The sequence below is a fragment of the Colletotrichum costaricense genome (assembly GCF_030867565.1).
Source record: "Colletotrichum costaricense strain IMI 309622 chromosome Unknown Scaffold_11.1, whole genome shotgun sequence".
Lineage (NCBI taxonomy): Eukaryota > Fungi > Ascomycota > Sordariomycetes > Glomerellales > Glomerellaceae > Colletotrichum > Colletotrichum costaricense.
This window is the reverse complement of record NW_026848240.1, coordinates 416,108-442,783: the sequence shown is the minus strand read 5'-3', so window position 1 is coordinate 442,783 and position 26,676 is coordinate 416,108. Positions and strand designations below refer to the sequence as shown.

The 26,676-nt window shown below is 51.2% G+C and overlaps 10 protein-coding genes across 10 annotated transcripts; 4 read left to right on the top strand and 6 right to left on the bottom strand.

Annotated features, from left to right (window-relative positions):
* Positions 1-2,000: 2,000 nt before the first annotated feature.
* CCOS01_10507 (neutral/alkaline non-lysosomal ceramidase) lies at positions 2,001-4,415 on the top strand (the record flags this gene model as incomplete). Its single annotated transcript, XM_060458662.1, has 4 exons — positions 2,001-2,627; positions 2,676-3,206; positions 3,258-3,770; positions 3,819-4,415. 4 exons carry the CDS (start codon positions 2,001-2,003, stop codon positions 4,413-4,415), a joined length of 2,268 nt encoding a protein of 755 aa, XP_060310464.1.
* Positions 4,416-4,885: 470 nt separating this feature from the next.
* On the top strand, positions 4,886-7,290 carry CCOS01_10506 (uncharacterized protein; the record flags this gene model as incomplete). Its single annotated transcript, XM_060458661.1, has 2 exons — positions 4,886-5,369; positions 5,423-7,290. The coding sequence occupies 2 exons, from the start codon at positions 4,886-4,888 to the stop codon at positions 7,288-7,290; spliced, it is 2,352 nt and encodes a 783-aa protein (XP_060310463.1).
* Positions 7,291-8,372: 1,082 nt separating this feature from the next.
* Positions 8,373-8,697, top strand: CCOS01_10505 (uncharacterized protein; the record flags this gene model as incomplete). Its single annotated transcript, XM_060458660.1, has 2 exons — positions 8,373-8,483; positions 8,599-8,697. 2 exons carry the CDS (start codon positions 8,373-8,375, stop codon positions 8,695-8,697), a joined length of 210 nt encoding a protein of 69 aa, XP_060310462.1.
* A 566-nt stretch (positions 8,698-9,263) lies between these two features.
* On the top strand, positions 9,264-10,135 carry CCOS01_10504 (uncharacterized protein; the record flags this gene model as incomplete). The annotated part of the gene is made up of 2 exons (XM_060458659.1): positions 9,264-9,627; positions 9,693-10,135. 2 exons carry the CDS (start codon positions 9,264-9,266, stop codon positions 10,133-10,135), a joined length of 807 nt encoding a protein of 268 aa, XP_060310461.1.
* Positions 10,136-10,368: 233 nt separating this feature from the next.
* Positions 10,369-12,130, bottom strand: CCOS01_10503 (gamma-glutamyltranspeptidase; the record flags this gene model as incomplete). The annotated part of the gene is made up of 2 exons (XM_060458658.1): positions 10,369-11,689; positions 11,754-12,130. 2 exons carry the CDS (start codon positions 12,128-12,130, stop codon positions 10,369-10,371), a joined length of 1,698 nt encoding a protein of 565 aa, XP_060310460.1.
* A 2,830-nt stretch (positions 12,131-14,960) lies between these two features.
* Positions 14,961-16,324, bottom strand: CCOS01_10502 (O-methyltransferase; the record flags this gene model as incomplete). Its single annotated transcript, XM_060458657.1, has 4 exons — positions 14,961-15,179; positions 15,242-15,788; positions 15,848-15,926; positions 16,033-16,324. The coding sequence occupies 4 exons, from the start codon at positions 16,322-16,324 to the stop codon at positions 14,961-14,963; spliced, it is 1,137 nt and encodes a 378-aa protein (XP_060310459.1).
* Positions 16,325-17,351: 1,027 nt separating this feature from the next.
* Positions 17,352-18,146, bottom strand: CCOS01_10501 (short chain dehydrogenase; the record flags this gene model as incomplete). The annotated part of the gene is made up of 1 exon (XM_060458656.1): positions 17,352-18,146. One exon carries the CDS (start codon positions 18,144-18,146, stop codon positions 17,352-17,354), a length of 795 nt encoding a protein of 264 aa, XP_060310458.1.
* A 1,213-nt stretch (positions 18,147-19,359) lies between these two features.
* Positions 19,360-20,889, bottom strand: CCOS01_10500 (uncharacterized protein; the record flags this gene model as incomplete). Its single annotated transcript, XM_060458655.1, has 1 exon — positions 19,360-20,889. The coding sequence occupies one exon, from the start codon at positions 20,887-20,889 to the stop codon at positions 19,360-19,362; it is 1,530 nt and encodes a 509-aa protein (XP_060310457.1).
* Positions 20,890-21,542: 653 nt separating this feature from the next.
* On the bottom strand, positions 21,543-23,347 carry CCOS01_10499 (FAD binding domain-containing protein; the record flags this gene model as incomplete). Its single annotated transcript, XM_060458654.1, has 2 exons — positions 21,543-22,640; positions 22,691-23,347. 2 exons carry the CDS (start codon positions 23,345-23,347, stop codon positions 21,543-21,545), a joined length of 1,755 nt encoding a protein of 584 aa, XP_060310456.1.
* An 891-nt stretch (positions 23,348-24,238) lies between these two features.
* CCOS01_10498 (uncharacterized protein) lies at positions 24,239-24,862 on the bottom strand (the record flags this gene model as incomplete). Its single annotated transcript, XM_060458653.1, has 1 exon — positions 24,239-24,862. One exon carries the CDS (start codon positions 24,860-24,862, stop codon positions 24,239-24,241), a length of 624 nt encoding a protein of 207 aa, XP_060310455.1.
* Between the last annotated feature and the right edge of the window lie 1,814 nt (positions 24,863-26,676).

The following is a 26,676-nucleotide window of genomic DNA, read 5'->3' as shown; positions in this document are numbered from 1 at the left end:
CATACGATGTCTGGTGTTTTGAAGACGACACTGACGTTGATGGTGTTTTTCAGGACCATATGGAAAGACTATGGATGGGACTGGGCAGTGTTTAAGAGGAGACGCTGGGGTGAGGGCAAGGACTCGAAGAGAGATGCATCATATGGTAAGGGATGAGATGGGCCGAATTGGATGGAGAATCAGTATGGAGTAAGTACTCTCTCTGCATTCGCACACCTTGGAGCAAGGTAATTCGGAAGGCCGAGTACATGGAAGTGCTGCAAGTTTATCGGCGTCTCTCGGTGCGGCAGTCGAGGGAATGAATCCGCTTTTTGCTCCCTTGGGCACACGGCAAGGGCCCTGGGCTTCAGGTGATCGTGGGTACTTTAGGTACGTCTCCACCTTTCAAAGGTGCATGAGACCGGGACCCCCCCAACCCGGCCAAAGATACCGGCACGTTAAACACGACAACAACACACTGCACACTGCACAGGATGGACCTTGGCACCCACCACACACCTCACGCTTTCAACAAGGGACGGATGTCTAAGGGAGGGGAGATGGGCAGTCACACATTTCGACCTGCACTAGACACACTAGAGACTGCTAGCAGCAACGGTCGCTAGACTTATCGGATCCGAACCGTCAAACCCAACGTCCGCCCGTCCTTTCCTTGTCCCGCCCGGCACATGATCGCCTGAATGGGAACGGCGACGGGGCCTTTTGCCAGGTTATCGAGGGAGGTTACAGCAATGGCCTGCTGGAACGGGTCTCGAGTGCCGCCCGACATGTGAGTTGTTATCGGTCCCTTGAAGAATACGCATAGCAAATGGATATCTGACTCCCATGTCTATCAGTCTATCTACAATATCATGACGCGGTTAGCAGCAATATTGGACTGCCAAGTCATCCCTCGCTTCTGATTCATCTCGATATCAAGGCTGCCTTATCATCCCAATTTCAGCATACCCTGAGGCTGAATTCAACAACCAAGCCCAAAGCACTGACAAGTGCCAAACAAAGCTGGGGAAATGTCTTGGAGGCGGGTGCTTAGTCCTGTTGTTTGCCACGAGCTGGGCGCTTGTTCGAGCGAAGCATCTGCGAACACCCCCGACAACCTAGCTCGCGCTTCTCATCCTCCCTCTGAGCATCAAATCGGAGCCCATCCTGCCGAGGGGAATACGCCCTCCCTCGCGGTCATCGCCCTCCAGAACTCCAAAAAGCTAGCACTGGCCTGCCCAATGGCGATAGCAACTGACCCCAAATTGCAACTCCCCGCACCCTGATGGCAACCACACCACAATCTCCAAATCCAATCAGATATCGACATCACCGGGCGCCATGTGACGCAAGATTGCATCTGGCAAGGGCAAATGCTCATCTCTCAGACTGGCTCGTCACTTTCTCTAGAGACGCGAGAGTTGACCGCTTGCTGCCTCGCGTGCCTCGCTCCCTTCGCCGGGCCCCTCAGGCCTTCTCTTGCCCTCTCCGGTCTCTCTAGTTCGCTTCTCTGCCCTGATTTTCCATCGAGAATCGAGTATTCATGCCCCCCCCCCCCCCCCCCCCCCCCCCCCCCCCCCCCCCCCCCCCCCCCCCCCCCCCGCCCCCCCCCCCTTCTCTTCCCCTCCCCCCCCCCCCCCCTTCTCCTCTCTCCCCTGTTTTTCCACCGAGAATCGAGTATTCATGCCCCCCCCCCCCCCCCGGCCTCCTCACTTGGGAATACCACCTGCCAGCTATCCAATGTTGCGAGGCCCTTCAGGAGACACGGGCAAATCATCGCGTCCGAACTATCGGCATACTTTCCCCTTCCCGTAGGACCGGCATTATGATGGCCAGGTACCCGTCCTGTTTGTTAGTCAGAAGCTCGGCTAGCTCACAGGAGCTCCAAAGAACATGGAGGGGAAGACGATGTCCATGAGCCACGAGCTCGTCGAGGCAGGCCATAAAAGAGCGGGTGACACGCCATGTTTGCCCGCAGTTCTCGAGCTTGGAAGCTTGAGTTCATAGACTGATTGCCCATGATGCCTCGTCACTCTCGTGCTGGCCTTGAGATGCCCAGACGCTCGTTCTTCGCCGTCTTTGCCTTGATTTCGTTCGTGCTGCTCGTCACCATCAGTCTCTCCCAGCTAGGCACTCGACAAGGTGCCACCCTCAAGTTTGAACGCAATGCCGAAGGAGAGTGGCATGCCAAACCCAAGACGCGTGCCGCGGCGGGCGACAAGTACCTCCTAGGTGTTGGCAAGGCTGACATCACCGGTCCTGTCGTCGAGATTGGCTTTGCAGGGTACGCTGATCTGAGCCAGGTTGGAACCGGCTTGAGACAGCGGATCTACAGCCGTGCTTTCATTGTCGGGGATGTGAGCAAGCCGAGCGATCGCTTCGTCTATCTTGTGCTAGATACTCAGAGTGGTGACACGGCCGTTCGCAAGGGCATCCTCGAGGGTGTTGCAGCTCTTGGTTCGGGATACTCCGTGTATAACAAGAACAACGTTGCCGTGACCGGTACTCATAGCCACGCTGGCCCAGGAGCTTGGTTCAACTACCTCCTGCCGCAGGTCACTAGCTTGGGTTTCGACAAGCAGAGCTATCAGGCTATTGTTGACGGTGCAGTTCTCTCCATCAAGAGGGCGCACGAGTCCCTACAAGAGGTATGGTGGTCATCTTCGAGAGACTTGCCAATTGACTAACACTCCTAGGGATACCTCGACGTCGGAACCACCGAAGTCACTGACGGCGCCATCAACCGCAGCTTATATGCCTACCTCAACAACCCCGCGGCAGAGAGGGCCAAGTACAGCGCTACCACCGACACAACCCTGACCCTCCTCCGCTTCCAGCGCGCCTCTGATGGCAAGAACATGGGCGTCCTCACCTGGTACCCAACCCACGGCACGTCGATCTTGCAGAATAGCACGCACGTAGCGGGCGACAACAAGGGTGTCGCGGCGTATCTTCTCGAGAAGGACCTCGCGAGTGACGCGAGCGCCGCACCAGGCTTCGTAGCCGGCTTCAGCCAGGCGAATGTGGGTGATACCACGCCCAATGTACTCGGCGCCTACTGCGATGACGGTTCCGGCCAGCAGTGTAGTCTGGAGAACAGCACCTGTGCCGACGGCAAGAGCCAGTCGTGCCACGGTAGAGGTCCCGCGTTCCAGAAGTTGGATCTGGGTATCTCGAGCTGCTACGAGATTGGACGTCGTCAATACGCCGGTGCCAAGTCTGTCTATGTAAGTGATCAGCCTGATGCGGGATCCAACATGGCTAATGCTCCTTTTTAGAATGCTCTTGCTACGACTTCCACTCCTGTCACTGGCACCAGCGTCAAGTCCTTCCACTTCTTCCAAGACATGTCCTACTTCAAATTTCCCCTCGCAGACGGCACCATCGGCCAAACCTGCCCTGCTGCGCTCGGCTACTCCTTCGCTGCGGGAACTTCGGACGGACCCGGCGCCTTCGACTTCACCCAGGCCGACTCTGGCACCCCCGATGCCAACCCTCTCTGGGCAGTCGTCTCCGGTCTTCTCAGAACACCCAGCGCTGAGCAGGCTGCGTGTCAACAACCGAAGCCCGTGTTGCTAGACGTTGGTGAGATGAGCACCCCGTATGCTTGGAGCCCCAATATTGTAGACATTCAGATGCTTCGTGTTGGACAGCTGGTCATCGTCGTTGCTCCCGGTGAGGCTACGACAATGAGTGGGCGGAGATGGAAGGCTGCTGTCAAGGAGGCTGCGAAGAGTATTATTCCTAATGATCCTGTTGTTGTCCTTGGTGGTCCCGCCAATACCTATGCCGTAAGTTTTGCAAGCTTCCTTCTCTTGATAGTCACTGACAGTTTCCAGCACTACATCGCGACCCCCGAAGAGTACGCCATCCAACGCTACGAGGGTGCGTCGACCCTCTTCGGACCCAATACTCTTCCAGCCTACATCAACCTTACCGTCTCCAACATCGCCTACCTCTCCCCCTCTTCCACGTCCACACCCGCAGCGGGTCCCTCGCCTCCAGACAACCGAGCCAACTCCCTCTCCTTCATTACTGGCGTTGTCGTAGACGGTGCGCCAGCAGGCCGCTCCTTCGGACAGGCCATCGGACAACCGTCGGCGTCGTATACTCGCGGTGCGGTAGTCAATGCCACGTTCCAAGCCGCGAACCCGCGGAATAACCTTAGGCTCGAGGGCACGTACGCCGCGGTCGAGCAGCTACAGAGCGGAAAATGGGTGCAGATCAGGACCGACGCGGATTGGTTCCTTGTGTACACTTGGACAAGAACGAATTTCTTGCTCGGGTATAGCGAGGTTGTGATTAGTTGGGAGACTGGAACCAGTGATGGGGCTGGGCCGGGGACGTATCGCATCAAGTACTATGGTGATTCGAAGCCGTTGATTGGAAGTATCTCGGCTTTTGAGGGAACAAGTGGAAATTTCACGTTAGTTTAGGGAAGGGTCATAGGGGTTGACGATGATTATGGATTATGACGGTTGGGTTTTCGTAGTCATGAATCGTAATGTCTTTTTCTCATGGATGCCTACTGCCCTATTTCTTCCAAAGCTGAAGCTGACTCTTTCCAACGCTCGTTGGTCAGCCAACCCATCGTGCACAATGAGGCAGTCACATTCGAGTACGTATTTCTTCATACATTCAGAAGGCGGCCTATCACCACTCAGCCTGCCTGCAGTTGGAACCACGAGGACTCCTCAAGGATAGGTACATAAGCACCTCCCACCCCTTCGCCCGAAATCATTCAACGGGCTACACTCTCCATCAGCATCCACCTCCCAGCCTGATTGCAAGCATATTTTTCGTGAGTTCACTGCCGATTTGATTTTCTGAGGAAACGAACTGATGGTTAAACCAGGAACTAGACCAATCCAAATCCACATAGGCAAATCCTCATAGGCAGCTTGACATGGATTCCGAAGAGTCTGAAGGATCTTACTCCTCGATAAACGATGGCCTTTGTGACATGTGCTATGATGCTGTTGTTTTTGACGACAGCGACGACAAGTTCTACGAGGGCACGAACAGTGACGATGAGCCTACCCTGCGGCATTCGGAGGTGCGGAGCGATCCAGTCTTCTTGAAACCCACTCTCTATTGGGAAGACACACTACCCGACTTGCCCCTGATGGCTGAATTCGCTGCTGGCGGGTGCCGTATGTGTGGTTTCCTCCGGGAAGAGCTCATACGACAGAAAATATGTCACGTTGGCGACATTCGTATCGGTGCGGGATATCTGTTTGGCGGACAGGGACATGAGCTCGAGATCATCGACACAGATCCTGGCTTGGCCTTCTGGAGATGCGATGTCTACGCGGTCAAAAGAACGACCAACAATCTTGACAAGCTACATCGAATTGCAAATCTTTATTTTGACATCGAGTCTAGCGACCGTAAGTTCTTCAATAATTTTTGCTTTGACTGGACTCTGAACTCCACGTGAAAGGTGATTTGCTCCGATGGCTGAGGGTGCATGCGAAGTCCGCCCCCGGACCATTGGACCCGGCCAGTGTTGAATGGCTCCAAACACAGCTCCGACAATGCGACTATCACTGTGGCCTTGGGAAGCCAGAGGTGCCATTCTTACCCACCAGACTGATACATGTCGGTCAGAACGAGGATGACGCACCTCGACTTGTCATCGTTGAAAACATGCTCGAATCTGGTATGATCGATGCTCTCGACTATGCGACACTGAGCTATTGCTGGGGATCCAAAGAAGACGCTCTCAAGCAGACAAAAACCACAAAAGACACCATTTTGACCCATTGTCAAGGGATGCCTCTTGACTCCTTAAGCCCCGTCATACAGGACACCATCAAGGTCTGCAGGGCGCTCGGTATATTCTACCTCTGGGTTGACGCTTTGTGTATCATTCAAGAAGACAATGTAGACTGGGACCGAGAGAGTCAAATGGTGGGACAGATCTACCATTCTTGTTGTGTGACCATCTGCCCTCTCTCTTCACGATCTTGTCTCGAGGGCTATCTGGGACTAAGGCCGCAGGGGTTGGAAGTTGAATTTCAATCATCTCGCCACGAACATATCAAAGGCATCTACAGACTTGTTCGCTCTCCTACAGACGCTGACGAATATGATGTACAAAACGAAGCAGCGCTTCGCAGGGACCTCAAGCGATCCTCTTGGCATAACAGGGGCTGGACCTTTCAAGAGAGTATGCTTTCACCTCGCATGATATATTTCGGGTCAAACATGAGCCATTTTGTCTGCGAAAACCTAATAACATCTGAAAACGGAGATATCGACCACAATTCGATTTTCGGCCTACTGCAAGTTGCAATTCGGAGAGCTTTTGGAAAGCCTTCCGAGCAGTCGGATCGCTCAGCGACTGTCAAGATCGATGTGTACGGCAACTGGGAGTCTGTGCACGAGGTCGGTAGAAGGGCCTGGACATATCGCGAGGACATTCTGCCCGGACTTGCCGGTATCGCTAAGGCATTCGCAACACTTACGGGCGACACATATCTGGCAGGCTTATGGAAAGACGATCTACATATACAGCTGCTTTGGTACATGCTACGACCACCAGCCGGTGAATTGGCCTCAGTTGTGCACAGCTTGCAGCACACAGATCCGTACGTCACGCCGTCATGGAGCTGGGCTTCACAAACAGCGTACCAGGAGGAGTTGACGGAAAGAGAAATTACTACAGAGGGAATCGAGGTGGAAAAAGGAAATTGGTCACGCTTTGAATCTTTCAAGTCAAAACCTTGTCATAACAGACCCGACTTTGCGCTGATAGACTACCACATGGATCTCCGAGGGAGCAATGTCTTTGGGGCTCTTACTGGAGGCTTCCTTCGATTAAAGGGTAAAATTTGCCCGTTTCCTTCGGACGTCACAAGGCAGGTCTCGACGCCCTATAATGACCGTCGTCTATCATACGGGCTATTTTCAGGCGGTATTGGGACTTGCATGCTTGACTGGGGCGTTAGCGAAACCATGGCACCAGCGCCAGAGAGTATGCGATTGATTTTGGTGTCGAGCTGCTGCTCGGCAACAGTGAACTGGGAAAACTTGAAGTATATGGCGAATTGTGACGACGAAGACTTTGACGACTGGATGCCGAGTGATGCGGAAGTTGGCGGCGTGTCATTTCCTGACGGTTACGAGAGTATTGAAACGTGCCGATACTGCGCGGATCCGATGCACAAGCGTACTGGATATGGCCTTGTGGTCCATCCGGCGGAAGAGCCTGGATCGTATGTGAGGGTTGGAGTCTTTGTGATGTTTGCACATAAAGGGGGCATGGATCTCTTCAACGATGAGGAGGAGGAGATAAAACTCATTTAGTTTCACTGCTATCGTCATATACTTTCGAACATGCTGTTAAGATATTGTTCAGACTGGTAAACCTTTCTTAGGTATGAGGACGTCATTGTCAGATTCCCAAGACAAGAACCTGGCTTCGTTAGGGAAATATCGTTTGATCTTCGCACTTTCTCAAAAGACACCGATGAGGTGATGTCGAAGTCTGCGCGATCCTTTGGTCTTGCTACCTAGCATATCTAGATAAGATACCTAGGCCTCCTCTATTTGCGTTTCCACAAAACAGGCGTTACTGAGATTGTTGGGTGATTGAGTAAATAATAGTCACCCAAAAGCTGGATATCAATGTTGATGAACTAAGATCATGTAATCCCTTTGGCGCTCAACTCATGCGTCGTTACATTCTGGGGGACTTGAGCGATTGACTTGTTTATTGAATGCCGAGCAATGCGACATATTTACTATAAGAGTCTTGGACTTCCGTGATTGTGAAAGAACTCGCAGCTCTCTGTATGTCTTTGGTACTCACATGCATCCTTTCCTTACTTTTCTCTCTTTCCCATTTCATCATTTTGTCCATCTCATCTCTTGAGTACTCGTACAAGCAATCCTGCAAGCCACCAAGAGAAACACAGCTAGGGGCCAAAACGAGCATACTTGGTCTTGGAATTGCGAGTGGCCGCAGGGCTTCCTAAGTTAGCACGCACTCCTACCTCATGGATCGCGCGGCATGCTGGCATTCCAAACAGAGTCAACTTGTTGGTATCCCTATCACAGGGATATTGGTCGATTGGTTCGAACCGTGGTTTTGACGAAGTAGGTCAATTGACTATAAATCTATACTGCTGCGTAGGTGTAGAAAGGAGGTTCCAACCGTAGGTTGGACAGGCTGCGATAATCGTAAATAGGGCCCCTAATTGGCCCCTGCGCAGTCGGCCGTACGCCGCGGTCGAATTGGACTTCCAATCCGACACAACTCTACTCAGCTTCTCACAGCCTGCCTAGCTAACGTCCTTGTGCCGCCAGCCCTGTCTTGCCTGGAAGACGCTTGCTTTTTGAGAGGAAATAGGCGAAGGTATCGGCGGCGAAGACCGAGATCGGCAATTATGCTACAAAAAGGGGGCTTCGAGACTCGGTCAAAGTCGATTGCACGCGTGCTCTCCAACGTTGCAACGCGAGAACCCACTCCTCCTCCTACCTGGTCCCTTGCTCAGCACGTCACTCACGGATAGACTAGAAGAGAGCTAGAAAAAAAGTTCCTACACTACGGAAGCTTAACGTTCTCAGTTACTGAGAACATCAGTCGTGGCTATTTCATATTGTCGGCGGCAGGCAGACTCACCATCGAAGAGTGGCTTATCTTTGTCTTGCACTTCAGCCGTACTGAGGCAGTTGCCTCAGATGGAGTTAGCTGTCTCTAGAAGGGGCTGAGGGTTGAGACAATCTGCAGGCTTTGGGAAAAAGCGCCGCGCTTCGTGGAAATTGACCACCGATAGGACCACCGACGGTTTGCCTGGTGAGTGACGCCTAAGACAGCCAATTCTGGACCATCAACTAGGTAATGGAATGGACCATGCAGGATCCATGCTGTTCCTCGTTGATGAACACCATGGGTGCGGATACCTAACAGCGTGTGAGCAGATTCACAAGCACGCTATACACGTGGCGTCGAGAGCGTCAATACCCTGGCCGATTGAAGGCGGGAATATCTGCCCCCCTTGCCGTAGGGAGCAATGGGCGACCATGTTTCAGTCACAAGGCTGATGAGAGCAAGTCCTCTTTGAGAAGTTACTTATGACCTGCAAGCCCCCAGTGTATTTACTCCTGGTTTGATGCTTCTTCTCCCCTTTTAACGCTCTCCGCGGAGTAGGTGTCGAGTTCACTGCCCCGAAACCCAGCCCCTGTCCAATTTCTACTTGTAACCAAGGTTCAAACCTTATTCCTGCTGACAGGTCTCTCCCGGCAACAAGCCAGGCCGCCGCCGAACGAACGGAAACATGCGGGCCTCCTTCGAACAAAATGCCTATCGATACCTGATCTGCAGTCTGCTTCTGCTGCTCAGCGGCTTCCACCAAGCGCACGCTACGTATTACCTCAACCAGGCCGACGGGTACGATTCACTGCCGTCATGTGCCGAGCCGCCCATCAGCTCGATTGTCCGGGACATGGTGGCGGGGTGCGGTGACGGCGGGAAGACGACGTCGTATAGTTGCTTCTGCACGGCGAGTTCCGACAGGTTTAGGGAGATTATTGCGGCGTCGGTTGCGAAGAATTGCGGACGGTCTGGGGTCGAGGTTGAGAGCGCGACGAGCGTGTTTGACGCGTATTGTCAGATGGAAAAGACTGACAAAGTCACTACTTGTGAGTGCTGCCCTGATTCGATCATCGATTTGGTGTGACTCCATGCTGATGTGAAGATATTCAAGCTGCAACTGAAGTGACCTCAACATCTGCAACTGCGACCTCGGCGGTGGACACCGCGTCTGCTTCACCAGTTAGCTCTGGTGGCCTCACGAGTGTTGCGTCACCGACGTCGTCTTCATCACCGGCTACCTCAAACTCCACCAACTCTGGCATATCCACCGGTGCGATTGTTGCCGTGAGCGCTTGTACTTCTCTCGTGGCTATTGCCCTGTGTGCTGCAGCCTTCTTGTTGTGGCGCCGGCGACAGAAGCGCTTGCGACCTGGCCGGGATGCGCATGGCCCTGTTTACGAAGTCAATCATCCGGGCGAATTGGATGGGAGTCAAGAAGCATCTCATGGCGCGGGGGAGTACTATGCCAAGCCGGAGTTGGAAGCCAGGAGCGCTGTGAGGGAGATGCATATTGAGCCAAAAGCTAGGAGGCATCAGTTGGCTGAGCTACAGTGATGTGCGTGTTGATGTCTGGAGCTTGAGTGAGTAAATGGTCACCAACGCAACTCCACCTGATTATTTCTAAGTATACCCGAGTAGACTCGAGCAAAAGTCACTCACATGGTATTGTAAAATTCACTTGGTGCATTGAACTTGACCTGGTAGACTTGTGGCCGAATTCACACAAGGGCGCTTTGAAGACATTATTACATTATTAGACAAGCTACTCTACAATTACTTTAACGTGATTAGACAGCGAATCCACCAGAGTTCTTCTGTCTCGGCTCGCCAGCTGCCTCGAACGTGCCGTTCGGCAGCAGCCTCACACCCTGCGCTGTGCTACCGCCGGGTGCAGCCCAGGTGACATTCGTGCCCAAGCTCGCAAGGTAGCTCGTGGTGCTGTTGTCGTAAGCGTACTCGAAAGCAGCCGTGTTGGGGGTCAGCTGGTCGTGGAAGCGAGGCTCGGCGAGGGCTTGCGACACGGTCAGGTTCCTGTCGAGAACGTTGTGGATGTTCTGGATAGTGGCGGTGATGATGCGGCTGCCGCCGGCCGAGCCGATAACGAAGTAGAGCTTGCCGTCGGGGTGCTCGACAATGACGGGGGAGATGGAGGAGAGGGGACGCTTGCCGGGACGGACGTAGTTGGCCGGGCTGGGGACGAAGCCGAAGGCGTTGCTGGAGCCGGGAATACTGAAGTCGTTCATCTCGTCGTTCATGATGACGCCCGTCTCGGGGACCATGAGCTGGGAGCCGAAGAGGAGGTTTACAGTCGTGGTGAGGGAGATGGCCATGCCGCTGGCGTCGGCGACGGCGATGTGCGAGGTTCCCGGGGTCTCGAGGGACTCAATGCCCTCTGGGTTGTAGTAGGACACGTTATATGTGCGGAAGTCGGAGATCTTGGAGCGGATTTCGGCGCCGACCTCGGGGGAGATCATGCTCTTGGTGTAGGCCGAGAGACCGTCGACAAAGGACGGGTCGCCGAGCTCGGTGCGCTGGCCGTAGGCGAAGCGCATGGACTCGTCCAGTCTGTGGACGGTGTTGTTCCGCGAGGCCGGGTCGCCGAACCCTTCGTATCCGCTGACGATGTTGAGAGCGCTGAGGGCGACGATGCCGCCGGAGGGGGCATTGCAGGCTGTGAGCTTGTAGCCCCTGTACGAGATCTGCGCGGGCTCTCTGATGGCGACGGTGTAGTTCTTGAGGTCGGCCATGGTCATGGTGCCGTTGGACTTTGACAATGCGGCAATGGTCGCATTGGCGATGGCACCGGTGTAGAAGGCGTTGACGCCCTCCTTTGCGATGACCTCAAGCGTGTCGGCGTAGCGCTTGCGCGTGATCGTCTCATTGAGCTTGAGGAGGGTGCCGTGCGGCGCAAAGTCGATGGCCCATGACGGATCATCGGTCAGGAAGTTGCCATTGGGGGTGACTGACTTCATGTATCTGACCAAGTCCTCGTTGACGCGCCAGCCATAGCGGGCGACCTTGACCGCAGGCTCGACTACCTTTGACCAAGGCAGCTTGCCGTACTTCTTGTGCAAATGCTCCAGGCCGCGGAGCTCACCAGGGACACCGCTGAGAAAATCGCCAGGTCAGTCTTGGTGTCGCTTGTTTGCCCTGTCGCAGAGATTCAGCTTACCTAGCGAGACCTCCGTACAAGCTGGCTCTCGTGTTGTTCGTGTACATGTTCTCGTAGGCGGCGGCCGGGGCCGTCTCTCTGAAGTCAATGAACTCGTAGGTGCCATTGCTCGACCTCACGAGCATGAAACCGCCGCCGCCGATGCCGCTGTGGTACATGCCAACGACACCGACACAGAGGACGGTGCCAACCGTCGCGTCGGCAGCATTTCCGCCCTTCTTGAGGAGCTCGGTACCGATCTTGCTGCAGATGTCGGACTCTGAGGCGACGGCACCCAGCTTCGGGGTCGTGCTGTGGCTCGGGGCCGCGAGGGTGGACTGGATGGTGATGCCGAGCAGGAGCTGCGCAAGGGCAGCGGAAGTCAGGGAGAACTTCATGATGAGCCGACAGGGATTTCAAACAAGCTTCTCAAGGTGTCTCGTCTAATTTACAGCTCGTCGAGAAGGAACAGCACGGTGTGACTAGAGGTCCTAAGGGAAAGCAAGCGGCAGTATTGGAACCAAGAACGGCCTGGCAGAACCGAGAGAAACAGGAAACCATCAAGGTAGCCACGAGAAGAAGCTGCCAACGTTTAATATGAACGGAAAACTTCACGCTCTATGGCGCAATCGAGCAGACTCGCCGACTTCGCCCACAAACCAAGGAGGTTATGGACCCGACAGGTTGGGGGGGACGTGGAAAAGGCTCATGGCTTCATTTCGGTAGCCTGCAGATCACCAACGGCAGCCGCTGTACCCTATCGCAATCGTTGGTAATGTCAGATGTGCCCCGTTTCCGTAGATAGGGAAAACCCGATTGCGGAATCGAAAGATGTGTCAAATCGTCCCACGTTCTATCTAGCTTCCCCGCGTGTGTGCCTGTCCGCCTCGCCGTTCAGCAGCAGGGCCCGGCCCGGTTCGTGACGTCGAGCTTCAAAGTTCGGTGAGCTACCAAGGTGTTACTGCAAAGCATCAGCAACCTCTGGAGTCCTGGACTCTGTACCTAGGCACTAGCGCGGGCAGTCTGCAGGAAACCTGCATGGAAGCCAACATGGAGCCAAGAAACAGCGAGTCAAGTGCGTGAGTGGCTGGGATTCGGCGTGCAAACAGTAAGTCAGAACTGTCAGTATCCAAGTCTTCATTGGTTATCTGAGGGGGAAGACCGAGAGAGGGAAATGTTTTGGAGAAATATCGAGCGAAATGCCGGGAGGAATCCACTCCGCAAACAATCGGGCGGGGTTCACCTGAGTTCTCCTGCCAATTCCGGATAGCTCACGGCAACCCCGGTATCGCCGGGAGGAGGCATCCCAGTTCACCGTGGGTCGGATGGGACAGGTACGCGGCGCGCCAAGATAACGAAGCTTACAGTTTATCATTGCTTGAGCTGTCAAGTTGTTGGTTGCACGCGCGGTTCCATAGATAAACTTACTACTATATTTCGATTGTTGTCATTTCATGTACTCTAGTATCTATAACTGCACTTATCTATGTGCTCCTCATACGATGATGGAACCAATGACTTCGCTATGCTCAACTCTCTAGCAAATGCCAATCTTGAGTAGCAGGCTAACAAACAATTCAACACCCCATTAACCTCACAGCTGAAGCTTTTGAGATTGAGTCTGAATGTTTTCATCACTTTCGCAGTAATATAAGCTAGATTTAACTTAATCTGAACCATGATTTACCGCCATTACTGTTTGCAATCGCGATACACAGGTGAACGGACTCCACACAAGTTCCGAGAAACCCGCATTTGAAGTTTACCAAGAATCTAGTAACCATCAGCCGCACGTGTGTAACGAAACTACGCGGCCGCAATTGTAAAATTGTCTCTAAATATCCTGGTAGAGTAGGTCGCTCTGCAAACAAATCTTGGTGACATGCTCCTCTGACTGATCGAACGACCCAGTGCGCCCTCATCATACGAGCTGCCTCACATCCCAGCACTCTGTGGTTCTACCACCCAATACCACCAGTGATCACAAGCCTTCCGAACTTGGGATGATGACGGGGCAATTATGCTCATCCAAATGAAGACAATGTCCGCTGAATGTGACCTAAAGGAGGCCCCGCATTGCCCTAAATGAGTATTTTGGGAAACTTGAAGAGATTCTGACTTAAGTATGACGATTAGATGTTTTTAGAAACAGTACATGGCTAAACGAGACCAATTATTCACTCTGCAGGAAGGGCGTGATTGTGGGGGGAGTTAAGGTTAGGTCCGCATAATAACTGTCTCCCAGCGGACCCATTTGGAAGCTGTTGGCTAGCACGTCAAACCAGGATGAGGTCGCGTAAGAGAAGATACAGGTATTGCTTCGCTTAAAGCTCTCAAGTCAGAATAGAACAATATCGAGTTGATAGTTTGAGAAGAGTCTTTGGTAAAGATTACGTATCGGAATCGGAGAAGCCCGTCGTTGAAGCTGTGCTTCCTGGCCAGACTTGCAGATCCTGATCATTTTGCCTTCGCGCATTCATAAACTTCTCAGTATGGGACCCGAGATCCTTAGGGTGCTCTTGGGGTCTCCCTGAGATTTGAACTCAAGCCAGTCTTTGGACGAAAATCGACTCTCCTCTATCCCAGGTACCGAAGCAGTGGGTGACGTCGAAGTTGAAACTTGTTGAGAAGCAGAGCGGTTTTCGAGTTGGTTTTGACATTGACAATTTCTCGGTACTTAGTAGTTAAGTTTGTCGGGAGTATTTACTAGTACTAACAGTGACAAAGATATAACTAGACGAGACGAACCTGATTGTCATTGAACCAGGATATCCTACATCAAAGGAGCATACTGCAGGTGACTGGCTTACGGCTACAATCATGAGTCAGCAATTCTTACACAAAACTATACAGGCGCTCTAATATCTTTACAACTTAGACCGACGTATGCTACGGAGATATTACAGCGAATCTAGGTAAGTTGACCCGAGAGCTATCAGGAACTTCGACGTATACCAGTAATTACTATATTTCAAGATAAACTGCAGTGGACAACCCATCTAATTTGAAGGTCCTTCGTTTGAATATCTACATATCTCGGAAACAATTATGTGTGCTCCGTTGAGTTCATTCCAAAAGCTAGTTGAACGACTAAATATATTCAATGTTGAAATATGTCACAAAAAGCGGGCCCACTCAATGTGGGCAGCATTAACCACATCCATATCTCGTGACAAAATACACCACCAGTCCTAGCCTCAAGCCATGGCTGAAGGCCCAAACACATTCTCAAGCCTTGACACACTCGACAACTTGTAATTTCTTATCCATACCATGCACCTTTACCATTCTCAGTCCCGCACGGGTGATGACGTCATTAAAAGCAGTGGCCGTTCTCTCCTTGCCAGCAGTATTCAACATCGTAAAGTCTAGCATGCATTCTGAAATCGGAGGCGGATTAGGTATGACATTGTCGGCAATGAGAAGCCTGCTATCGGATGCCATGGCCTCAGCGATGTGTATTAGTATGGTGACACAAGTCTCATCGCCATAATTATGTAGGCATCGACGTATCCAATAAACCAGAGCGTCTGTGAGAAGCCATGAGTCAAGGTTTCTGTGAGTTTGGATAGGATAATGAAGTACTGACGCTTGATAGGCTGCCTCGTATGAAGATCGTGGATTTGTAACTTGGCATCTTTCAGCCACGGATCATTCATTGCGGCTACATGTTTAAGCACATCCTCTCTATCCTCGAGAACGACGCGTTCCGTTGGGATGAATGAGTTTTCCTGCAATATGGCCTTGGTGACGTGGCCATTTCCGGCGCCAACGTCCACAAGTACTGCCCGTTGCTCGTTCATGTTTCGGATTTTCTCCTTGATCCAACTGAAGTTGTACGAGCCGGTGAAAGGGGCCGCATATTGTGCCATTTGCATGGCTTTCTGGAACTGGTCCCTTCTCTTTGGTTCTTGGTAGTAAACTTCGTACGGCGTCATCTCTGGCTGGCCAAATCCAAAGGCCAGTGGTGTTCGGATCTCAGAATCTGGCTCTCGGCGGCCGTACTTCGCGAAGTGTTCCGGCATTTTCACGGAAGGCACAATAGTTCCCTCATACCTAGACCCCTTTTAGCACTGAAAGAATATGACTCAGATAAGGTCTACGTGAGTTCTTACCAGAAACTAAACACGACTGTATCCGGCAAGCCTGGAAGATAGCGTTTGGAGATCTCGGTATGTGCCAACTCCTCTTCACCTACTTGTATCAGTACTCCACGTGCAATCAGATGCCATGCAATCCGTTCTTCAATGTCATTAGCCTCGGTATGCCGCGCAAAACGGAGCCCTTGGTTTTCACTTACGAACCAAAGACTTGTCAGCGTTGAGCTTCTTGGAAAGTTCTTCATCCGAGATAGTTCCACTTGGAGGAATTGCTTCAAACGCGTTCCAATCAATAAAAAGCTTCATGGCAACGAACTCGCCGAAGCCATTGACCCTTGTAGTCCAGTCGGGCATATCAGGCCGGGCAGCAGCGATGACCCGTTCCGCAATTTGTGTAATCTTTTCATTCATCTCAGATTGCTTTAATGGGGATTCAATGAGAGCAGAAAGCTTTCCGACAAGGTCGTAAAGCAGCTCAGTGATGGAAGACATCTCTGGAATGTTGATATTCTAAAAGTGAGCAATAGGGTAGCGATCCTAGGTAGCAGGTCTTACGGCTCATACTGCTGAGTGCGCACTGGCTTTATACAACCCAAGTGAGTTGATATAGAGTTCTCTGCATCTTATGAATCAAACAAAATGATGGTGTGTGGCTCCCGCGTTTTCGTGCTTCTCGCGTTTACGAGAGGAAGCCCCCGGCGAGTCCGAAACCGATGGGGCGCAACGGATGAACTCAGTATAACACGAAGTGGGTGTCAATACTGAAGTGCATATCTCCGAACCAAGTCAGGATCTCATTGCCGGGTTCATGGGCGTTCGATATAGAGAGCAGTATCACAGCGATGATGGGGGCGTACGTTCTTCTCTCGATATGTGGTCTCGATAGTGTAGAAGTTCATAACTTCCGTGGCAACTTACAGAACTGTCCCTTCGCACTTCCTCATACGCCGCAATCTAAAATCACACGCTTTACTTCTATTACGAATACACTATAATTAGAGTCATGATGAATGATCAACCGGAAGAAATCAATCATGTAGAGGACTTGAAAATACTATGCACGTCTGGTGTGACTCATGGTAACGGTGAAGCACGCTTGTAATATGTCATGTCAGTGATCCCGCCACATTTGCGAATTTGACGATCTGAACATGAGTGATGAAGTAGCATAATTGGCTTGTTCAATCTCTATTCTCAATGCCTCAACTGCGAAGGTATCCATAAGTTACTATACAGAAACGAACACAATGATCACCCAAAATTCCACTCACCACTGCATCGGAGGTTGATGGGAGTTTAGAAAGGGGATTGCGTATGCCAAGCTCAGATATTGAATCAGACGAAGTATAACCCAATGTTGTTTCTCATGGACCCCGCGGATTTGCCAGGAACGGTCTCTTTAGTGAGACATCAACATGAGCCTCTGCTCATGGTTGTATAAGCTGAAACAGTATATGTGCTGTAATACTGCAGGAGATGCTCGAAGTAGAGCGTTCAATGCGTGAGAGATCAGATCATATCAATGAGCCGAGTACCCCCCATCAACGCAAATGGTTTGCCCTGTGACAGTAGCACTTGCATCACTCGCCAACCATACGGCAACTCCGGCAAAGTCCTCGGCCTTGCCATTACGTCCAGTCATTGTCCGCGCCGCATGTGTCTCCGCCTTCTCCGTATCCGAAAAAACCTCTTCCGTCATCGGAGTGTCCACGAGTCCCGGCGCAATGGCGTTGCACAGAACCCCGCTCGGCGACCAGGCCTCGGCTTGAGAGCGCGTAAGCGACACCAAACCGCCTTTTGCTACACCATAAGCACCGCTGTTACCAAATGCGCGGAATGACTGCTGGCTGGCAAGATTGATAATGCGTCCGCTTCCGCGCTCTGCCATTCCCGGGCCGAATGCTTGGCCTAAGGCAAACGGGGCAGTTAGGTTCGCGGCGATGGTGTAGTCCCAGTCTCCTTGTGTTATTCGTGACAATGGCGGGCGGTTGTTGACGCCTGCTGCGTTGACGAGGATGTCCGGTATACCGTGCGCGGACTTGATGCGAGCGCTGGCGTGGTTGAGGTCTGCTAGGTTGGCGAGGTCTGCCGTGATGGACGTCGCGGGGACACCAAGTTGTGTCAGCTGATCGACTGTCGCTGCCAGAGGTTGTGGTCTCCGTGCAATGAGTATGATTTTTGCGCCGGCTTGACCTAAGGCGAGGGCAATTTCTTTTCCGATTCCTGAGCTACCACCAGTGACAACCGCTGTTCTGCCCGCCAGACTGAAGAGGCGGGTGAGGTAGGTCGGCAGAGTGCTGAGATTTCTTGCCATTGTCCAGAGTGTTCTAATCTTACCTGTTCAGTAAGAAAATAAACCAAAATGACAGAAATTAATATGAAAGATGTAAGAGTTATCGACTTTATGTGACAGTAAGTACGGTAGAAGGTCGGCCTTTACTGTGAGTCGAGGTGGAGATGTACATGGCGTATTCTTGAAGTGTGACTCTAAGTCATGTGTGTGTGACTAACCGACCCTTGTAAGTCAATTCTGGGGTTAGTGCTTCGAGGCGAGAGATTTCACATGCAGCTACCGGCGTTCATGATACACTTAGAGTGAACTAGGACGCCTGCAACACCCGATACTCCAACTTTTCTAGGTGGAAAATATTGCACGTGACGGACATCAGTTCGGGAGACGATGAACAGCACCAGTGTTTACTACTCAAGCCCTTGACTGGCGAGATTGGCTTGCATGCACAGGTGAGTTTGGCTGCCAATTGCAAATCCGGCCCAATGCACGGTGGAGGCTGGGAACAGCATGCACGAATGGTATGCAGCAGCAAATGAGAAGGATAACTGCATCATTGGATAAAGTCGAAGTCTCTAACCCGCCGAACAGGCATCTGTATATTTGGTTTATTTTCAAAATGCGACATAATCCTCCAAGCGCAGAAGTAAGCGCTTCTTAAGATGTGTATGAGAAGCTCCGGAAGATCGTGACCTAGCGCTAGGCTAGTTCAGGTGACGGTGTCAAGCGCAGTGGCACCTGTCAAGCTAACTCCGATGCTGGCCCCAGATGCGGGGGTTAGCTCAATTGCATTCGTGTGTGGCATTTCGGGACTTCTATGATCAGTTGAAACTCCAGATGTTGACTTCAACCTGTGTATGAGAAATTGGGAACCTTACCACCTTAAACGCCCGGAGAGACTTGAGGGAGACCGCCGCAGAGAAGTATGAAAAGCTATCCGGGGTCTTGCCAGAAGGTCGCTCGAAGATGAAGTAAAGGGGAAGGCTGCCTTTGAGTAACTAGCTAAATACATACGTCTACGTGATGGCACATGACATACTTGAACGAGGAGTTCCACAAGCGCGTATAAGATCATGTTGTGATTGTGTGGTTTCTTATTGGATCTATCGTACTGGATGTTATTATCCAACACTACTACAATGTCATGCCCTCGAAGCATTCATCTCTCATTAATCGTCTAATCGTCAAGCATTCCCGTCACTTTCCATAGAACCACATACTACCCAGTGCCCTGAGACTAGAACGGCGGCAGACAGTTCAGTGCAATGAACTGGTTCTTGGGACTGGCATAGAAATGGAACGCAAACAGCCACAAGTATCCGATCGACTTCCCAACTCTTCCACTCATCTTATGATAGAACCGAGGGAAGTAAGTCTGAAGGCCATAGAGAAAGGCCGTTTCCATGATCATCGCGATGTAGTTCAACATCCACCACCAGACCTCCACACCAACGTGGCACTTGATTCCGCAGATATACTCAGTGCCAGCATGGAAGATACCACTAAGGAAGAAGATGAGTCCATTCAGGACCCAGCGAGTCTTTCCCCGGAAAGGTCGCTGACCTACGCCAAGGGTAGTCAAGATCATCTCGCCCAATCCGTTAGTGGTGCGGTAGATGAGTCGATCGAAGTATTTGCTCCAAAAGCGCCGGAGATTCCAGCCTTCGCGGATATCGCCGAAGACCGGAGGCCACTCTTCGGGTTCATCAATGTGAAGCGCTACGAAGAAAAGGGCGACGGTTGAGTGGATGAAGGTGTACCAGTAGAAAGCGCCCCAAACGCCCTCGAAGGCGAAGTAGCAGCGGATAACCACCTCCCGTAGGTCGGTCTCATTTCGAAGGAGACGGCGGAAGTAAGAACGTTTGTGGGGGGCAATGTCTTCATGGGAATACCAGGCGTACGTGTCCCAAACGTAGTCCTTGACACGTTCCAAGATGAAGATGAGAGTGATCTTGGCTATCGTAGCCATGATCCAGCGGTTTCTTGGACTGAGAGAGTTCCAAAAGCGAGCAAAGAGCTGGCTGGTTTTGTTCCAAGCGTTATGGCTGACTCGAAGTACAAGGTAACGGTAACTATTGATCCGTTCGAGCACACTTTTGTTGTTGTTTGCCTCAGCCGAGCTCTGATCCAAATTTTCATTGTTGATGGTGGCTTTCTCGGCGGATGTCTCTTCGATCGTAGCTGTGATGGATGCTTCTGCGAGCTGCCTCTTGCGCTCTTCGTCTGCCATGATCAAGTGGAGGACAGGAGCCGGACGACTGGTGTTGACAAAGCGTGCGTTCCACATGAGTTTGTAGGTGGCGAGGATGCGTTGTCCCCAAGGAAGTTTCTTTTGCTCTTGAGTAACGGCGATATCTTCCCATAGCATCATAACAGCTGCACCCATGTTTTGAATGACGAGTACCTGAACAAGGGTGATCTTGACAGCGTAGAAGATTGGTAGGTTGGAGACTTGTTGAATGATAGCGGCTGCCAAGGCGAGGGATGCACCGACGAAGGCTGTGCGATATCGGCCATTGGAGTTGAAGGCGATTGCGAGAGAAGCCAAGTTGAGAATGTAGATCAGAGCTGGGTAGAAGAGTATGTCTGTCTGAATCAGATATCTCTGTGACCGGATATGGTCGAGAAAGTGGTTGGCCAATGATTCCCATATTCCAATGGGCTCGCCGTACATGTGATCCCAGTCTGAATCTGTCCAATTCCATTCGGGGCCAGTGTAGTTCCATAGGCTTGCCTGTTCCTCAATAGTAGGCGGCATGATATCCATCTTCGGAATAGAAGCTATAGTTGAATTGATATCCATGGCGAGATTATCGTCCAGGGGTTTCCAAAAACAATGGCAGAAATGTGCTTCAAGTCTGTTACTTGCAGGCAGACTTGCGTGGCTCAGACGGATATCTCAGGGCGTGGAAATGTGAATGGAGGATGGGTTGAGCATTGATGTGCGACTAATAGAGGATGGGAGAGCGCTTCTTATAGGGTCAGAAACCTGGACCTCTTCCTTGGAATGCAAGAGAGTTTGGCCGTTAGACGGCGCACAAGTGTACCTTACCTTACTGGCTGGTAGACTTCAAACCTTCAGTCTACATGTATGGCTTCATCCTGACCGGGAGTTTTAACTGGAGAACAATCGGATGGGTATGGATTCAAGGGTAGCTCCGATAGGATTGAACAGACTCAAAACACATTTCAGTGATGCACCTATCTCCTATAGTTTCTCGGTTTCCTAGACACACAGGCGACTTTTGGGCGATAATAGGCGGAGCACTGAGAGCGGTTGGAGGGATCGGATCCATCGTCTCACTACTTACTTGCCACAGTAATAAATTGAAGTGTGCTACATTGTGTCTGAAGAAGGTAAGTAGAAATAAATACCGATAGACATTCGAGCATATGCTGCTTGCTTTCTCCCTCGGATTATCAAACCACCCGGCACAGTCTTCCATTCTCGTGGGGGAGCTTATTTTCGGTGACAACTTCCCAGAACTCACTACCGACAGCAGTCGCAGCATAGAAAACATCCTCAGGGTCCCATCTACGTTTCAGCTCCAGCAACCGAGGGTATTTGCTGTCGCCATAGAACGACTGTTGGAAATTCGGCTCCATCCTGTCCGACTCAGCAAGGTATGAGCCAGCACCTGGAGAGACATCTCTCCACCGCTGCATATCTCCGAAAGTGAAACCTTTGCGGGCTTCTAGAATTTCCTCCGCGGTGGCATTTATGGACCACCTGACGGACTGGAGAGCGAACAAGATATTCTCGCGCCAGGCTGGGTTGACAGCGTTGTCTGGGTCATCGAGACTGATGGCCTTGATGTTGAATCCAACAAAGACGTGATTAGTCTCGAGGGATGTGCGGATAGCTTCAAAAGTGGCCTGCTTCAGCTCTTCGCTTTCGAAATTCTTGCGGGGAAAGAGACGCGAACCGCTTTGAACGTTTACCTTCTCGACTACCTCGAGCGGGAAGAAGTCTTTCCAGGCAGGATAGAAGCTTTGGTATTCTGTGATATTAGGGTCGAACCTAATCCCGAGATCGTGGAGCTTGGTGAACCATGGGTCTAGCAAACTGGTCACTTCCTTTGCTGTCTTATTGGGTGCGAAGAAGGGCGTCATCTGGAAGAGAAAATTCCCAGGGCTTGGGTTGTTGTGCAACAAGAGGAAGTACGAGTACGTGCCATTGTCGGCGTTGTGAATAAAAGAGTCGAAGTAGCTGCGTACACCACTCCAAAAAGTCTCGTTGGACAGACCGTCCGCCGTAGAGAATTTGAACGCCGAGGCAGTTGTGGGAACGTCTGGAAAGGCCTTGACTGTGACCGAGATTGCTACAGCAAAGGTCGAGCCACCACCACCTCGAAGCGCCCAAAATAGATCAGCATTTTGGCTGTGGTCTGCAGTCACAAGGTCTCCGTCCGCTGTCACGACCTCGAAGGCCAGGGCTTGGTCTGCCCCAGTACCATATATCGAACTCAGGGGAGAATGGCCTCCACCCTGTATGTACCCTCCCATCACCCCAACAGTCTAGGAAAAGTTAGTTCCAGTATCGTTCAGTACTATCTTGGTCAACGCACCTGTCCTTCGCCACCAACAACAACTCTACCGTATTCAGACGCCACCTTGTATATCTCGAAAGCTTGAACACCGGTGCCACATTTGAAAGCAGGACCAGAGTATCCCTCGGTATCGTCGGTAATATTCTCGATGAATTCAATGCTTTTCAGGTGATGTGTCCATATACTCAATGACTCTCCACCACCCGATTTGCCTGAGAAGTCATGTCCTGTATTCTTGACTACCAGTCTCACACCCGTCTCTTTGGCAAACTTAACGCCTTCTTGTACGTGCTTGGCAGAAGTGGCATTAATTACGTACCACGGGAATCCACCCATGGTACAGTTGCCAGAGTCGTAAATGTTGGGTGGCAAACACGTGAGACCCTGATAGACGGGCGAGAACATTTCGATAGGGTCATCAAGGTGGGTGTAGGAGTTCGTCCAAGTGGCCGTCATGCTGGCACAGGCGGCCTCATCGTACTCGGCGCCACTGTAGCATGCTGCTGCCTGCGGTCGTGGCTTAAGGAGGCGGTTTTCTACCCGTTCATTGAGAGCCGCCCAGGCTTCGTCAGAGGGCCAGGAGATGTCACCTGGATATACTTTGCAACGAGCCGGTGCGATGTCTGCTGAAGCCACCAGAGCGTACAAAAGTATCGCTGACAGTCGAGAAGCCATGGCTTAATTGCGCTGACAGAGCTGTCATGCATAAAAGTGTAGCAGATGCCGGCCCCAAATCTTGGATGAAGATTCAGACACTATGCCGCGTTTTAAGATGAAAACTTCGTAATCAACCTTCTTTATAGATTTTGGGAATGAAAAGTGCGGGGAGGATTTCTTTTTTAGCGTTGCAGTGAGAATGGCGAGCCCTCATCATCGTTCCCCTGTCATGTTAAGCCAAGATGACGATCTTCACTAGAAACAGAGGAGATTTCCGTAGCATGTCAGCGTCGTACCGAATTTCCACGCTATTGACCAGCGTCAACTTGAATTCGTATCTGAGTCTTGACTCGTCCATGCTGAAACCTCCAGGAGACTCCACGTCGGCAATTGATACAACGGTTTACATGGAGACTTCGCAAGTCGCGGCCATCCAGGCTAACTCACATCATGTTGCCTAAGTAAGAATCATTACACGGTTCAGTTCTCTTGTGCTTGAGATACCTAGAAATAGAGGGGGAATCACACGAATTGCGAAAGACTTCATTTCATATCAATTTTTTGAATCTACCCTGACACCGATAGACTGTCCAAACTCGAAGAAAGAATTACTGCATTTGCTGCGTGGTGGTCGTCTGATCTGAATCTTCTTGCTTCGCGGTCATTAAAAGCTGGAAATCCATTGCGAAAGTTGGTACTAAGCCCCCTTTCCTCTTGTGAAACTGATAACTCAAAAGCTATGGCGTACATTCGTCATATGTTGTGGTTTTCGTAGGTATGTCCGACTTGGAGTGTATTGACAACTCCGTGTGTTTTCGTGTATGATCGCGTATGTTCGCTCGGCTCTTATTCTAGCTGAGATCATTTTGAACCATGAAGTTGACGTTGCACTCGTGAGATGCGGGGAAATCAAGCAGCCCGTGCAGCGCCGTTGAGATCTTGGCTCAGGTTTTGGCTGTTGTTTCCAACGGTACTATTTGGAACGTTGCCGAAGGATGATGAGGATCCATTCCCGTTGTCGATCTGGTTTTGGAATCCATCCCAGGGTTGAGCTGCTTGGTTCGCTATGTTGCTGGAATTTCCGGCCCTAGGTCCACTTCCGTGACCAGCAAATTGTTGATTCTGAATATCGTTCGAGGTTTGTGTCACTTGATTCCTCGGGATCCCTAACCAAAGAGTAACCTCCCTCATACAGACCGTTCCGTGGTTGCACATGAGTGACACCTTGCCTTGCATTTTCATGCATGTCGACATGACTACATTCCGTGTAAAGTCGTCTAGTTTTTGGACCTCTGGGTCCGTCAAGCCTGAGACATAGAGACCAATCTGTCCATGCATGGGGTTCAAACTCGGATCGAGATCGGTCGTGAATCCGCTAAAAGAGGCCTGTTTGAAGATGAATCGTTTTCGGATCAGGTTGGGTGGTTGCGGATTGCTGCCGGGCGAGACTACTTCGAAGAAGTGATCAGGGCGTGAAAGGTATCCCTGCAGAAAGACGGAGAATGTCTCCGTTTGAGGCGAGGCGACGGCCATGGTGTTTTTTCTCTTTTTTCTGGTAGCAAATGAGCAATAAAATCGGTCTTATTGGAGTGTTCAGATAGTATTTTCGGGGGTGCAAATGGTGAAAGAGATTAGATTGCGTCCGGCTAACGATTACAATTTATAGCACCCTAGCCGGAGGCTTTTGTGCATGAGGGACGCGTTACATACCAAATAGCCTCGTCGCCTTATGTAGCAGCTTGAAGTAGTGGCGGAGACAGAATCAGCGAATCGAATTCCTTACCAAGGCACTCTGTAACCTAGATCAAGACGATGGAAGCCAAAGCTGGCCACTCAGCGTCATGATATGTGACACGTTCAACGCATGCTTTAAGGTAGATAAGGTGGCTGAACTCGAAAAGTTAGACTGAGCCGCGAAGGTACCCTCAATTATGGTCAGACCACGGGTGTAGCAATTCTTAATAGTACATAGACGTGTGAGAGATCAATAGGGGGCTTGCTTCAGCAGCAGTTCAACACTGGAATGAAGAATCGTAAGACGTGCTGAAAGCCTGTGATATTTGGTGATGAAGCACGATCACGAATTCATGGCAGGAATCCGAGCCAATGTTGCTGAAGCTTGCCCTATATTACTCTCCCGTATGCGCGTAGCCACACCCGAGAGACGGATGCATCATGTAGCCGGTTCTGGTAAATAGAAACTTCCGTGAAATTATTTCTGGAAGCCACTTTCATGTCCTCAGCATGTAAACTTTCCATCTGAGAAGTAGTAACTGTGACTGTGTGTGCCGACATTGAGCGATCTTTGCTACTCATGACCTATCACTGCAGCATTCCGCCAGCAGGAATACTCCCGGATCATCCTGATCTGTGATCACATAGGCGACCCGGCGGAATTTGGCATTATGTAGCAAGTCTAGGGACTTGCTTTTTTGAAGTACCTTGAGCGTTTCTTTCCTCTCGTTGGTGTGCCGAGTCCGCCGGTTTTCTTCCCAGAGGGCATTCATTCTTACTTCCAGTTGCATCTGTGCGTTTCAGGTTGGAGTATAGCGATACCCTGAGGAATTTCTGCATTTCACCTGTGGTAGGGAGACTGAGTCTCATTGTTTGCCCCTGCTAGCTTCAAACACCGCTTCCGTAGTCTCAAGGTCTCATTAAGTTATCTCTGCCCCTTCCTTAAGCGGCATCAGCCGAGTAATATAGCCACGACGGTGATGATTCCAAGAAATGCATTGTAACTTGAGTCGGGTTACAAAATTTCATCTCTTGAGGTAAGCGTGAGATTATGCCTTCACCATTTCCTCGAGCCTTCACACCGCATGAGCTTCCTGACTCAGGTCCTCATGAATCTGCGCCTGGGCTACGGTAACATGCTAGGCGTCTTGAAGCCTATTTGTCTGAGTTTTGAACTGTACGGTATTCTTAGCAGTACTGTTTCGGAAAAAAGGACACTAACCAGAATAAAGCAGAAGTATCGTTGTTTGGCATGTCTGGATATCACATAGAGTGAGCTCAAGCTCAGACTATTTGGCACTATTCAGGTATTAAGTCAACGGTGTGCAGCCTTTCCATCGAAAGATGCATTCTAGGTAAGTTGCATGGGCGTTGCTTTAGATGATGTTCAGAAGGTCTCTGTTTCTGTAAAGTCTGACGGTGTGGTTTCTGGGACGATGAAGTATTGTTGAGTACATAGTAATTGTATTATTTAGTCGTAAAGTCACCCAATAGTCAAGGCTACGTGGGAGGTTAGATGAGATGATGCGAGGCCCTGTAGATGCTAGCGCCGGATACTAAAGATGCACCCTGAAGAACTAGATCGCGTCGACCCAGCGCGCTTCGAGCCGAAT